We start from the raw sequence: 16,094 nt of genomic DNA, 5'->3' as shown, positions 1-16,094 counted from the left end.
TGGCCTGGACAGGAAGGGGGGTAAATGCTCTGGAGGCATTTGGGCACTGCTTGAGGGCCTAAGGTCAGCGGGGGGCCCCATGAGATGCCCCTGGTACCTTTCATAGGCTTTTTTGGGTGTGGTTTGAGTGTGGGCGAGGACACAGGGGCCACATGATCACCTATTGCCCGGGGGCCCCATGAGTTCTCAGTCTGCCCCAGTCTGGAGGACAAGTGGTTAATATCACTTTAATGATTGATCTCCAGGCTGCGTTCACTATTGTTCTCTGTATGCTCTCCCTCTGATCGCTCATGGATTGCTCCGTGTATGGCCAGCCTGAGATCGCTCAGTCTCATGCCCGAGTCTCCTCCATCCATCCTCCAGGTAAATAAATAGCCGGCAGCTGCCTCTCTCCGGCTCGGTCTGGCTGATGAGTGACGTCCCTGATTGGCTGACAATGACATCAGCACCCCCGTCCTGGAGAACCCGGCGGCTCGCTCCTCCGGGCCACGCCCCCTCCCCCATGCCCCAGCCAATCCAACCCCACCGGGAGCCAGCCGTCCCCCGCCCGCCCCGCCCTCGCTCTGTTCTAGTGAAGCGTCAGTCACCTCTGTGGCCACGCCCATTCCGAATCTTTTCATTACTCTGTGCAAAAAAGAAAGTAAGTGTGTTGCAGCTGCACGTCAATGGAGCCGAGTGAATGGAAGCCGGAGAGATAAATCAATAGGGGCAGGAAGATAGCCAACGGCTGGAGGAACCTCTCAGAACAGTAAGTGCCTGCAGGAGGAGGGGGGGTTATGCTTTAAATGCTCCCCAGGCACCTGATTGCTTCTGTGAAGTCTTCTGGCAGCCTGTGGCTCTTCCAGCTGCTGTGGCACTACAAGTCCCAGCCCACCCCAGGCAGGGGATGATGAGACCTGTAGTCCCAGCACAGCTGGCAGAGGACAGTGGCTGCACCTCCACATCTGACTTCCAAGGGGTGTGCTCAGGCTCTGGACAGCATGTCTGCTGCAGTGAGATTCTTAGTATCTGAGATTTCTGGCCATTAACCTTCTCCTACTTCACCGCCTGCTTTGCATTCAAAGCCTAGCACATCGCCCGGGGGTTGGGCCCCGCCAGCTGATTTATTGGAATCATTTTTTTTTTTGTAACCAAGATATATGGCAGCTGCAATATTCCGCTCAGGACCATCCAGGCTGCTCCTGCTGCATGAATGCGGATATTTCCAGGCTTACTTTTGACAAGGGATGTGCTGGGAACTTAACCGCCGCCTGGCTGGAGGGATGGCATAAATTTAATGTGTTAATCAAAGCTGCCCTTGTGGGTCACATGAGCACCATTTGCAATGCACATGAAGCCGTGCGCTGGGAGGGAATGTTAACATGCATGGAGGGACATGGGACTGTCAGGGACTTGAGGGAAGGTCAGGTCTGTTCGCTTGTCTGCATAGCTTAACTTTCAGAGAGCAAAAATCGGGCCAGGCTTGGCTTTGATGCCTTGGCGGAACGTCTTCTGCAAGAGATTTCCGTAGAAAAAAAAAAAAGACAAAAAAAAAGAATTGGCCTGTACGCTGATGTTATTTGGCGTTAGCAGAAGAACTCCTTGTATGCTGCAGATCTGTAACACATAGACCCCGGCTGCCCATTCCTGGCCAATATTTAGAAGATCTGTAGCACACATAGACCCCGGCTGCCCATTCCTGGCCAATATTTAGCAGATCTGTAGCACACATAGACCCCGGCTGCCCATTCCTGGCCAATATTTAGCAGATCTGTAGCACACATAGACCCCGGCTGCCCATTCCTGGCCAATATTTAGCAGATCTGTAGCACACATAGACCCCGGCTGCCCATTCCTGGCCAATATTTAGAAGATCTGTAGCACACATAGACCCCGGCTGCCCATTCCTGGCCAATATTTAGCAGATCTGTAACACACATAGACCCCGGCTGCCCATTCCTGGCCAATATTTAGCAGATCTGTAACACACATAGACCCCGGCTGCCCATTCCTGGCCAATATTTAGAAGATCTGTAGCACACATAGACCCCGGCTGCCCATTCCTGGCCAATATTTAGCAGATCTGTAACACACATAGACCCCGGCTGCCCATTCCTGGCCAATATTTAGCAGATCTGTAACACACATAGACCCCGGCTGCCCATTCCTGGCCAATATTTAGAAGATCTGTAGCACACATAGACCCCGGCTGCCCATTCCTGGCCAATATTTAGCAGATCTGTAGCACACATAGACCCCGGCTGCCCATTCCTAGCCAATATTTAGCAGATCTGTAGCACACATAGACCCCGGCTGCCCATTCCTGGCCAATATTTAGCAGATCTGTAACACACATAGACCCCGGCTGCCCATTCCTGGCCAATATTTAGCAGATCTGTAACACACATAGACCCCGGCTGCCCATTCCTGGCCAGTATTTAGCAGATCTGTAACACACATAGACCCCGGCTGCCCATTCCTGGCCAATATTTAGCAGATCTGTAACACACATAGACCCCGGCTGCCCATTCCTGGCCAGTATTTAGCAGATCTGTAGATGGGGGACATGGCTGATGCAGAGATGGAGGTCTGGTAAGGGTCGTTTTATTCCAGCTAGCATGACAGGGGCTGCAGAGCACGTCCGCTGATGGTATTTTTAGCAGCTGTATATCCTTACCATAAAAAACCCGAGTCATTAGTTATCTCTCCGCTTGCCCTGAATGTTGAAAAAGACTTAGTTAAGTTAAATAAACCGTGAGCAATCTCCGACTTACATCACCATGCAAGAAGAGAAGAAAACTTCCATTTTTCAAACAAATCTGGCAGTATGTAAATATATATATTTATATAATGCCAGATTTGTTGGAAAAAATGGAAGTTCTCTTCTTCCACAATATGTATATATATATATATATATATATATATATATATATATAAAAAATATATATATATATATATATAAATGTTTTGAACACACACACATATTATTATATATGTGTGTATGTATATATATATATATATATATATATATATATACATACAAAATAAGAAAAAATGCTAAAACATGTAAAAGTGAAAAAGAATCTATGGAAATATGTGTTTGATCTAAGTGATGTAATATTGTTCAATGTAGACAGTAATGTGCATGATTTAGATCTGAGCTGGATGGCCCAGCAATTTTATCCAGCTACAGTATCAATCCTGCTATCCTGTGTGTATAAATAAATATATTTATACATTTTTTTTTAAATTAATAAATATATATTATATTTTTTAAAATTATTAAATATATATATCTATTAATTATACATTAATTAATATATAAATATATTTATTTATACACACAAGATAGCAGGATAGATACTGTAGTTGGATAGAATTGCTGGGCCATCCAGCTAGGATCTAAACCATACACAAGACCGTCTATATCGAACAATATTTACTTATCAAGAGAGATTGATCAGAAAAGCAAATAATTGTTTCCTGAAGTGTGTATACACACCACATGGGTTAGATTTTCCTTCAGAAACAATCCCACCACCCTTGAAATGATCAATCAATTTTGTTACAGTTGATGACGATAAGTCGCTGATGATTTTTAAGGATAAATGATAAAAAATCTTGCAGTGTATAAGGCCCTTTGAAAAATCAAAGTTATTGCAATGCTCATGCACTAGACAAAACTTTCGTCTGGAACTTTCATGGTCATGAACATTCCTTCATTTAAAGTATGATAGAAGAATGCAAAGAGAGGTTTGTGTAAATGTAGAAGTAGATGATATATGTATATTTTAGTATATTGCAATATATCCATTATATCCAATATTATAACCTATAGGCCCATGTACTGACAATATACGTACTATATACAGGCTCTTGAATCAACTACTGGATCCAGTTAGGAATGTTCAAATGTTGCTTGGGAATTTCTTAGTACATTTTCTTCATAGATGCTGAATCACATGTACAAACTCAGATGGCATTAGGCAAGATTAGACACTCTAATATTTTGATTGCCCGCAGGGTAATATACCCAACTTCTGTCTGCTTGTCTCCTCGGTATTATAAAATTTGTCAGCATGGCAGGGACATCTGAGAAAAATCTGAACTGCCGGCCAGAGTTCTTGTTATGGGTCAGTGACTCACCAAGTAATGAAGGCAGGATTGGATGATGGATGATTAGATGATGGATGATCGGATGATGAATGATCGGATGACAGATGAGATGAACCTGCACCTTTTATGATAGCAGCTGCCACAGGTTCTTTTTAAATCTGAACTCAGAAACTTTAGGGGTTGATTCACTAAACCTGGAGAATGCAAAATCTGGTGCAGCTCTGCATAGAAACCAATCAGCTTCCAGTTATTTTGTCAAAGCTTAGCTGAACAAGCAGAAGTTAAAAGCTAATTGACTACCATGCACAGCTGCACCAGATTTTGACCTCTTCCAGTCTTAGTAAATCAACCCCATTGTTTAACAAGTGCACTAAAAAACAAAACGCACATTAATGAAGGTGTTCTGTGTGTCCAGGCTGCAATGTTATGTACATCTCTGGCTTTTACCCCCCCCCCCCCCGTACAGTGCAGTCAGCGCCAAACATCCATTGTTGAGAGTTACACATCCAATTGTAGTTATGAGATCTCTTTAGCATTCCAGCTCCTCCATTCATTTAACATCTTGCATTCTTTTCAAATAATACAAGGTGCTCTGTGATTAGAAGAGGGGAGATTGTGAAATTCATCTGCTCTTCCTGTAGTCATTGAAAAGATTACAAGGCATTTACTGAATGGAGGAGCTGGAGTGCAAGAAACCCACTTGGATCAGAGTAGTCTAGCTAGAAATCTCATTCATACATGTGACAGTTCCACGGTGGATCGCTTTTCAGTGAAGAGGCTATGTGTGGCCTCCTTGCTGACAGTTTTAACAGTGTAAGTGCAACACAACTGTTCTGCATCCACATGCATTACAGATGGTGGTAGGGTGGTTGCGGCTGACCCCATACCTATAAATGGGTTGTGTTTGGGGTTCAGCCTGCCAAATGTGACATGCTGCTTCATTTCTGTAAACAAAGCATCGCAACCGCAGCATGTGTACAGCCCTAGGTGCCCTTCTCCAGGGGGGTGGTTAACGAGGGGGTGGTAAAACTAGGGCTCTATCACCAGCTTTTACTGCCCCCTGGCCTAGTGAACGGGTCCTAATGGGTCCAGATGTTTGGAGTTGACTGGGGGTGAGCAAAAGTCAGAATTTCTATCTAACGCTGCAGCCTGGACACATGGGGCATGCTTCATTAGGGTGCATTTAGGTTTATAGTTTTGGCCGGAGTTCAGATTTAATGAATGAAGAAAATAAAATATCTGATATAACTACCCCTAGGAGGTATTATTCTGTTCTTTTCCGGAGTTTTAGAAATGCTTTGCTGCTCTGTCGAAATGGGACAATTTTGTTTTATATCTGAACTCTTGGTAAAATGGAAAGTTACTGGTGACACAGTGGCTTAGTGGTTAACATGTCTGTCTCTGGCTAGGACACTAACTGCATGGAGTTTGCATGTTCTCCCTGTGCTTGTGTGGATCTCCTCTGGGCACTCCAGTTTCCTCTTTTAGCCCTAGTTCACACTGATGCGGTGCGGAATTTACAGCATTTTCTGTGTGAATTCCGCACTGCATCAGAAATCGCACCCCGTTCATGCGAAGCGCTGCGGGTATGTATGTTAAGTTAACAACCCCCCGAAATTGGTCCGCAAAACTCGGTGCGATGTGCAGAATCGGATCACATAGGTGTGAATACCCATGCAATCTGGTTCTAGTGCGGACCAAAAAAAGGGTCCTGCACGTTTTTGGTCTGGGTGCTGTGCGATTAGAGCCATACAAAATGTATGGCTTCAGTCACACCGCACACAAATCGCATGTGATTTGCACAGGAATGCAGTGCGGTACCTGTGCAAATGACATGCGATATACCGCACCACATATATGTGAACCCAGGCTCAGTCCAAATATATGTTGATGGCTTGGCTCCTGTCCAAATTGGCCCTAGTGTAGGTAGTGTAAGTATGCATGCGAGACTGGAAGCTCCTCAAGGGCAGGGACTGATGTGAATGTGCAGTATGTAAAGTGCTGTGTAAATGCCTGAAATAAATAAATACATTTCCCCTTGCACTTGGGCTCCCCTCACACTGCAAATGCTAAATAATCATTTTGGGTCTAAGGGGCGCAATCACAGCAGTTTTACTTCCATTACTCCTCGCTCCCCCAGCAGGGTGCTCTTCTCTTGATTCTTCAGATTGTGGGTGGCATTTGGCTTACAAACCTCTCTGCAGGGGTAACTTTAAATTTTTACCCGGAGTTCAGCTTTAAAATCTGAGGTTGATTTAGTTAAGGCAAATAGACTGTGCACTTTGCAAGTACAGTTGCACCCCTTTTCCCCAGAGCTTAGTAAATTCTATAAAGCTCTGCTGATTTCCATCATCCAATCATGTGCAAGAAAAAAGGCTTTTTTAAAAAAGTGGTTCTAAAGGCTGAAGGTTTTTTAACAAAAGTGTTTTTTTTTTTTAAAACCTTCAGTGTGCAGCTCCCTCCTCAGCCCTCCTAATACTTAGCTGATCCTGATCCCGATCCAGCGATGTGCACGATAAAAGCAGCTCTGGGATTGAGCCGTGCTCTGTGTGTCCCATAGTCACACAAAGGCGGGTGGGAGCAAGCACGCACGAGTGCCCCCTGCACAACCAACTTGCTCTGGGGGCACTTGGCAAGGAAGGGGGGGCTAGAAGCACCGGAAGGGGACCCGAGAAGAGGAGGATCAGGGCTGCTATGTGCAAAACCACTACACAGAACAGGTAAGTGTGATGTGTATGTTATTTTAAAGGAAAAAAAATCAAGCCTTTAGAATCACTTTAATTTTCCCTGAGCTGATTGGGTATTCTTTACAAAGTGAAGCTTTATTACATTAGCTTTACTAAGGAAAATGAATGCGACTGCACTTGCAAAGTGCACAGTCTGTTTGTCTTTAGTAAATCAGCCCCACTAATACCACTTGCATGGAGTCTGTTCTACTCAGGTTTGTGTGAATTTGCAACATTTGCTGGCAGTACAGAAATATATTTTTAGTCACCGGTCACACTGCTGCGATTTAAAATCATGCCATTTTTTGTGCAATTTCAGTGCAATTTCTGAAGACTTTATTTCTACTTGTGAAGATTTTCAACAATTTCTTGCAACGCGATTTCCATTTTATTCTATGTATGTGAAATCCCAACAAAACTGAAGAAAATGTGATGCAAGAACTACTTTACAAATAACGCTGCAGCAAATTGCACATGTTAGGACACTGGCATTCACATTCATTAGATGCGATTTCAATTCTCAAATCGCACCAGGAATCCCATCGGTATGATCGGGCACTTACTGGACAATTACTGGTCAAGGAGTATATGTGCATTGGTATGATTATTTTAAAATAGATCTCTGGGCAAAAAGAAAATGGACACATAAGATGTAATCTTTCATGAGCATTAAGGCTAGTTTCACACCTATGTAGGTTGCGGTTGATGTGTTTTTCTGGTGCATTTTGCATTTTTTCACATGCCCTTGTAATGCATTTTGCGTTTTTGAGATGGGTTAATGTTGTTAGGGGGAGGTATCTGTTGTCATGCAGGAAACACACCAAAACATTTTTTATGCATTTTCATTAAAGGCTATTGAACCAAAAACACAATCTGCTGTAGGCAGAAAAGTCCCTGACCCTTTCAAAAAAAAAGCACCGGTTGAAAACGCACAGATATGAACGTGACCCATAGGAAATCATGTTAAATGGACTGTAGTGCATTTCTACAAATCTGAAAATGCACTGCAAAACACATAGGTGTGATCCTAGCCTTATACAGCAGTTTCTATTTTTCAGAAACCCCCCCAAATCCCCATATTGTAGTTGTATTACCAGTTGATCCAGCCAGGAAGTCTGTTATTTTTCAGCTTCCTTTAACAGACCAAGCTGTCCACTTGCAGTGGCAGTTAGAGGGTTAAGACAAAACGTTTGCCACAGGGGTGCTTACAAAGGGGAGCTTTTATTCATTTCTGTAAAATGTTTATCCCAAAAGGAAATACCGTAAATGTTGCTTAAAAAGTGTTAGCTGGAGTTTGGTGTTAATTTGTCAGTCACTTATGTAGTAGTAAGTCCATCTAAATCTACTAGTCCATCCAACACCACTCTCTGGGTAAATTGGCAATACTGCAGTCCAAAGGTGACTACACCGCTCCTCCATAGATACAGTGGTTGAGTGAATGTAGTCACCCAGGGACAGGAAGTGTGATACTGGCTGGATCACCAGATGAAAGTACAGGAAAAAAGCCTAAAAACAGAAATCTAATGCAGCCACCACATTTAAGGATTGGTAACCTACAATATATTGCATTTTTATTCTTTGGTTTAGATATGCTTAAATAAGGTTATATTTTAAAGTTCATATCCAAGCATGACCAAAATTTACCCCCAAACCTCCCTTTCCCCCTTTAGATCATTCCCCAGCATAATTCTTTTTTTGTTTGTTTCCATAGCAAGAAATGTAGCCTGGTGACATTGTGTTGGAGGTCAGTTTCCATTGACATAGGCACACTCCCAGAACTACAACTACAAGAGCCCTTTGCCCACAAACACTGGGTTTTATTTACTAAAACTGGAGAGTGCAAAATCTGGTACAGCTCTGCATAGAAACCAATCAGCTTCCAGGTTTTATTGTCAAGCTGAAGTTAGAATCTGGTGCAGCTGTGCATGGTATCCAATCAGCTTTTGAGTTCTCCAGTTTTAGTAAATCTACCCCACAGTGTGATGGCAGGTTCTTGGGTGTCAAGGCATCAGCAATCTTGTACTGGGAAAGAAACCCATAAGTGTGTAGAGAGGGACAGGGGGATATGCTGAAATTTGTAGCCCTGCAGGCATGTCTGACAATGACAACACTGCTTGGGATTTGAGTGCAGTGTTGTCAGCTCAAACATGAAGTTAGGAGTTCATTGGATTTCTGGCAGATTAAAGAGTATTTTTATGCACTTGCAGCGTTTTTTAATGGATAAAGCTAGAGGGAAATGTGTGTGTTCAATAAATGCACTCTGTATATATATATATTTTTTTATTTTGCCTTGACATACACATACACTGTATGCTCTTTAGTGGTACATGGATATTATATAACACATTACTTATGGACAGGATCATTAGACAGTAAGCTCCTCAGGGGCAAAGGACCAAAGCTAGGCTTCTCAGGGGAGGTGACTGGTGAGAATGGTCCTATGTTCTCTGTAAAATGCTGCAGAACGTATTGATGTATTATAAATGAATAATAATAATAACGTGATTCTATGTTTTCCAGCCCATGACCTACCATTCTACTTGACTTGGCAGTCCTCTGGGGTTACTCATGCCTCCATCGCCCTTAGACGATAGGGTTATTGTGGCATTAACCAGACCCGTGAGACCGCAAGAACTTAACCTCTGCATTGACTCCTCCTTCCTTGATTGCGCCACGGTGAGTGGCAGCTGCAAGTCCCTACTTAGCGCAAGTGTTGTCTCCTTAAACGCGGCCAATCTGACGTATATGCCCTCTTCCAACGGGTCTGCACGCTCTTTGGGTTGCGGATGTAGCAGTGCCAGTTGTTGCAGTGTGGCATCGTATGACAAGGACACTCAGAGCCAGGCCGTCAGCAGCACCACTCTTACCAGCAGTGTTGCCGGACCCTCCACTGCTTCCTCGTCCAACCAAATGGTCAACAATAATGAGAACAGTGCCAGTCTAAGCCCATCTGGTGGAGTTAGCAGTCCAGTGTCTAGCACTACCAAACAGTTTGCCAACATTAAGATCATCTATCCTAATGACTTGGCCAAGAAGATAGTAAAATGCAGCAAAACCCACCTGCCCAACCAGGGCCCTGTCATCATTGACTGCCGACCTTTCATGGAGTACAATAAAAGCCATATTCAGGGAGCTGTTCACATTAATTGCTCCGACAAGATCAGCAGGAGGAGGCTACAACAGGGCAAAATCACGGTGTTGGATTTAATATCATGCAGGGAAGGCAAGGACTCGTTCAAGAGGATATTTTCCAAAGAGATCATCGTTTACGATGACAATACCAATGAACCAAGTCGGGTTATACCCTCCCAGCCACTCCATACTGTTTTGGAGTCACTGAAAAGGGAAGGAAAAGAACCTCTGGTGCTAAAAGGTAATATTTTTTATGAGTTGTGTTATGTGTTTATGAGTTGCTTTATATTAAAATCAGCCATTTCTAAAGGAAGGGTTTCCTGAGGGGAACACAGAGGCCTTCATCTTTGGCGTCGTATTATGCGGATGCTAATTGCCTGGTTGTCAGGCTACTTCTCTTGTATTACTTTGGGTGAATTACCCAGATATAAAATGCAATAAGGACTTCAGACTTTCTTGTCCTGACCTGGTTAGTGACTCAAGTCACTCAAGTTGCAGAGTCAATAGGAGAGTCATACAAATAGCATTCAAAGGAGGTGGCAGTAATAGCAGCCCCCTTTTTTCTCTTAACAAAGGTTTTCTTTAGGTGGACCTTCCATGGAAATGGTCACATGGTCTACAGTACCATCTTGTCTGTGTAGAGTAAAAATGCATTATTAGAGAAGAACTTGAACAAGAATCATAATGTAAGGTCCTCTTTAGAGGGTTGGTTCAGTTGTATTGCTCTGTCCTCAGCTGGCCCCAGTCCTCATTCTGAGCAACTTTGTAATAGGTTGCACTTGCCTGAAACTGACCATACATGCTACAGTGAGATTCTATAACGTCTTCACAATGTTTACATTTGCTAAGAACTGTGAGGGCCTAACTAAACAATGAATGTAATCTTGGCAGCTATTCCCATCCTGTGGAATTCTAGGATTCCTCCAGAGTTTGCTGGGGGTTGTTTGAGCTTTGGCTGGAAGACCTCCCATCTGATGGTGCCTGCATAGTTCAAGGTCCAATGACACTTGGCAAAACCAGTGGAAAGGAAAATAAGTATCTTCACCAGCATACTTTGGTATAGTGATAATCTTGCCCTTTATTCACATAAAGCAACAGGCATTAGAGGCTGATGTTTCGGGATCTTGCAGGATTCCTTTTTTACTCTGCCTTGACCTCTGTGAGGTCCCAAAATTGGGCTGTGATGCTCATTGCTTTATGTAGAAGAAGGGTAAGATTATCACTATACCAAGGTGCGCTGGTAAAGATCCTTATTTTCCTGATTGCATGGTGGCACCATCCACCAATTCACTAACTGCACCCCACACTTGTTTGAGCTTTGGCTGGAAGACCTCCCATCTGATGGTGCCTACAAAGTTCACGGTCCAATGACACTTGGCAAAACCAGTGCAAAAGGAAAATAAGTTGGTTGTGGGGAGATGGGATGTCTGGTCTGTTCTTCTATGATGGCATTGACTTGGTATCCTCTAATTGCAGTCCCTTATACAGCAGAGCTCAGGGTGGAGAAGGGAAAGCAGCTCATGGAGCCACACACTTGTGCAATAGTGAAAGGAGCATTGAAGGAAAGAGCAGAGTGACAGAGAGATAAGCTCGGGGTGGGGAAGTTACTTCAAGTGGACCTTCTTCCTCCAGGTCAAGTTTTGTCTCTTTAGACTCCCTCCTCCCTATGCAAAGCAAATTGCCACTATTTTATTTTATGGATTGCTTTACTTTTTTTTTGTATGGTCCTGCGCCCTTCTGCTATTATTGCCTATCTGAGAATGGCGTGCTCCTGCTCCCTTAGCCTCCTAGGTATTCCCGTCACATAACCAAGAGGCTGCAGGACCAGGGGAATACAGTGGCCAATGCACGGAGCTAGTGCATGTCATTGGGGGCAGGCTGCCTGAATCAGAAAAAGGTAGCCAGTTTCTGATGATTGAGGAGGACCAAGATGGCAGCATGGGACCAAGTCTATGGCAGCTGAGCAGTGGATCACAGCAACAATGCTAGATCCACTGGTCAATTGTGCACCTGAATTGAGGACAACCCATAACAAGTAAGAGGGGGGGGAGGTAAAAAATATGGGTGAAGTTCCTCAGCTTTAACTGCTGCAGGTCCCTTACACATAGTCTGGCTGAAAAAAGACAAAAGTCCATCCAGTTCAATCCTAGAAAAAAAAAGTTATAATCCTATAGCCTTAGTTGATCCAGAGAAAGCCAAAGGAAATACCTTGTCAGTGCTGTGCTCTGTAGCAGAGCTGTGTAAATACCAGGACTGGATGGACAAAAATGCAAATATGGCACATAAACAGCTCCATTATATATATTTCATCTACTGTACTGTATGTATTTAGCCATTTGACTGACGTTCAGCATTAATGCCTCTGTTATGTGTTGCGACCCCAGATTTCCTTTCCCGCTTTTTAAATAATTTTTCCTCTTCTTTACTTGCTGATTTTGTGCATTTGTTTTTTTTGGGTTTTTTTTGCTGGGCTAATTTGGGAAAAAGGAAGAGACTTCTGTCACTGATACATCAGTGTTGGGGAAACATTTGTTTATTTGACCCTTGTGTAATCCTCCTTGTTTATATTGGTAAGCAAAGTCTGTGCCGGAATGCTATTTTCTGTGCCGGATGACTTCTGTCCAAATGTTTCACTTCATAAGTTCAGCAAAAACAGATCCACTTTAAATAAACTGCTTTACGTCATTCAGCTCCGGTCCTAAAAGTTCATTAACTCTGGTCACAGGCTAACAGATGAGAGAATTTGCTTCTTTTACTTTCTTTCTCCAACCACTTTAATTTTTTGCTTTGGATGGAATGTGGAAGCTTTAAAGCCCAACTCCAGGGCAACTGCAAAATTATCCCTTTCAGTAGGGTTGAGCTGCACTGCAAGGGCTAATTGCTTGTTTTGGTTTAGGACAGTGGTCTCCAAACTGGGGCCCTTTGCTTGTTTTTATCTGGCCCTCCCACTGGGAGGAATTATTCCTCCCACTGATAGCAACACTGTGGCATGGTTTCTCCCACTGACATCCACAATGGGGCACTATTCCTCCAATTGACAACAATGATGGGGCACTATTCTCCCATTCATACCAATGATGGGGCACTATTCCTCCAATTGACACCAATAATAGGGCACTATTCCTCCAATTGACACCAATGATGGGGAACTATTCCTCCCATTGACACCAATGATGGGGCACTATTCCTCCCATTGACACCAATGATGGGGCACTATTCCTCCCATTGGCACCAATGATGGGGCACTATTCCTCGCATTGACACCAATGATTAGGAACTATTCCTCCCATTGACACCAATGATGGGGCACTATTCCTCCCATTGACACCAATGATGGGGCACTATTCCTCCCATTGACACCAATGATGGGGCACTATTCCTCCCATTGACACCAATGATGGGGCACTATTCCTCCCATTGACACCAATGATGGGGCACTATTCCTCCCATTGACACCAATGATGGGGCACTATTCCTCCCATTGACACCAATGATGGGGCACTATTCCTCCCATTGACACCAATGATGGGGCATTATTCCTCCCATTGACACCCAATGATGGGGCACTATTCCTCCCATTGACACCAATGATGGGGCACTATTCCTCCCATTGACACCAATGATGGGGCACTATTCCTCCCATTGACACCAGTGATGGGCCACAATTCCCCCATTCATACCAATGATGGGGCACTATTCCTTTCATTGATACCAAAATGCGGCACTATTCCTTTCATTGATACTAATGATGGGGCGCTATTCCTCCCATTGATACTAACGATGGGACGCTATTCCTCCCATTGATACTAACGATGGGGCACTATTTCTCCCATTGATACTAATGATGGGGCACTATTCCTCCCCCTAATATCAATGATGAGGCATTGTTTACTCCCACTGACACCAGGGCATTTTCTTCTCCCACTGGTCACAGTCCGGCCCCCCCAAAGTTTGAAGGACCGTAAACCGGCCCTTTGTTTAGAAAGTTTGGAGACCCCTGGTCTAGGAGAATAAAAACAGAAGATTTTGTTACCTGCTCCTGCACTCCTCTCTGCAGCTAGACCTGACCCTGCAGCTTCTTATCCCCCATGCTGTACTGGTCTAGGGTCCCGACGTCATCAAGACCATTGCAGGGTCCATAGCCCTGCAGTGGACAGGAAGACGCCAAAGGGATAGCCCAAGGGCATAGCAAGCGGGAGCGCCACCTACTGGGAAAGGTGAGAATCAGGTAAGAAAAACTGTTTTGTTCTCTTCCCTGGACAATAAAGAGCTAATAACCCTTGCAGTGGGGGCACAACTACATTTTTAGTTTCTGGGAGTTGGGCTTTAAGAACCTCTGCCATGTTTTTATTGCTGTCTATGTCCATATTGAGGAGATTTCCCCTTACATCATGTGTGATTACTGAAACAGACATCAAGTTGGGCTTTAATGCAGCTGTGCCCATTCCTGATGGGCTGTTAGTGGTCGTTGAACCAGAGTTGTATCTAAGTTGAGGAATTGGCCACAATGACAAATGTATTAGGCTACATGCACGCGGATGTATTCAGACATAAAACATGCCTAGTGTAAGAAATACGGCTGGGGGACCACATGAGGGGCATACAGTTGGCCATAGAAGTTAACGGCTGTACACCCCTGTACTTGTGTAAATGCAGATGCTTCGATGAATTTGCTTTTACCCGCACATATGTGTACAACGTATTTTTCTTTTTAGGTGTCAACAATCTTGAAAAGTACAGTATGTCATGTGTACAGAAGCATCAGATGTGTTTTACGCTAGGCATATTTTATGTCTAGCCACATCCGTATGCCTGAGGTCTTAGTCGGGTTTGTTTTTTCTTTGTGTCTATTTATTTCCTCTGAATCTGGGTTCACCCTGTTCACTGCTCTGCACCGTGTCCCCATTCATTCATTAAAGTATTTAAAGCAAAAACTTTATATTTAAAATAGTTTTAAAGGGAAAACATTTTTTAACCGTAATGCATTCCTTGCATTAAAGAAAAAAATGTTCCAGTGTTTGTATTGCCCCTTCACCTCCTAAATACCTGAGTCTTTACTGTGCCCTTCTGTAGTGTCTCTCTCCTGTCTCACAGGACAGAGAGGCAGCAGGGGCAGCTATGGGCTCCTGCTGCTGTCAATCAAATCCTGTGAGCAGAGAGCGGGGGCGGGGCCGAGCCACATTGTGTTTGTCTATGGATGCACACAGCACAGCTTGCTAGTGCCCCCACATGTGTACCACCATAGGAAGCAGATTCCACATAGAGAGGAGGAGGAGCCTAGAACGCCGGTGAGGGACCCCATTGCACAGAGCAGGTAACTTTAAACCTGTTTATTATTTTAATAAAACAAAGGTGTACAACCCTTTTAAGTCAATCCCAGTCTTCCATGAACGCTGGTCTTGCATTGTACTTGATGATATCAGAGAGCTGTGACCAGCTGGGCAGCGAAGTGAATCTGCTTCTGTGGGCAAGGTACAGAAAGAGGAGGAAGCCTGCGTGAGTGAGGAATAAGGTAAGTATCAGTACTTATTACTTCCACTTTAGCTAAATAAGCATTTATTTAACCCATTCAGTTTGAGGGGGCCTTCAAAGTTTGCCAAATGTGGTGTTTACAAACAGAAGGGTTAAAACCCCCTCTGGAAATGCTACAGGAGATGAAAGGAAATCTCTTCAGTAAACAGAATCTTAAGCACCCCACACATGATTCATTTTTTTTGTTCAACTAGCACGTTGAATTAGAAAAAAATGACTCAATTTCCCCATTCACACACTCTATGTGGATGAGGAAATCCTTCCCTCTGAGCTATTGCAGGCTTTCCCGCTGTCCGTATACACTGATCAGCTGTAGCCAGTGGCACTGATTGTGCAGTAATTTCCCAGCATGCTGGTTGTACAGACCTCGACCAGTAGACTGACTTCTGTACAACCAACTGGCCCATACATGGATCAAAATTTGTCCAGTCCCTGCTGAATCGGCTGAACTTCAATCCATGTATGGCCAGCTTTAGAGATTTGTCACTGAAGAAGGTGTCCCCAGTGGTGAATCTTCTTTTATCTCTTGCTCTGGTGACAACTTAAAGTTTTTGAATTTTCCATCACTTTCTGTCTCAGTGACAATGGCCACCAGGAAAAAATACAGCG

At 43.9% G+C, this 16,094-nt stretch overlaps 1 protein-coding gene across 1 annotated transcript in view; it reads left to right on the top strand.

Moving 5' to 3' along the window:
• The first annotated feature begins 606 nt into the window (after nt 1-606).
• Nucleotides 607-16,094, top strand: part of DUSP10 (dual specificity phosphatase 10) — an 84,771-nt gene continuing 69,283 nt past the window's right edge. The window contains exons 1-2 of the mRNA XM_089685040.1: nt 607-748; nt 9,342-10,194. Coding sequence (XP_089541166.1) covers nt 9,390-10,194 — 805 coding nt within the window. The 5' untranslated portion in view covers nt 607-748; nt 9,342-9,389. The remainder of the gene's footprint in view (nt 749-9,341; nt 10,195-16,094) is intronic.

This window comes from Staurois parvus, unplaced genomic scaffold (genome assembly GCF_062004578.1).
Source record: "Staurois parvus isolate SC_StPar_1 unplaced genomic scaffold, SC_StPar_1.0 ptg000362l, whole genome shotgun sequence".
NCBI lineage: Eukaryota > Metazoa > Chordata > Amphibia > Anura > Ranidae > Staurois > Staurois parvus.
Note: the sequence above shows the minus strand (reverse complement) of the source record. Positions and strands in the feature narration are given on the sequence as shown.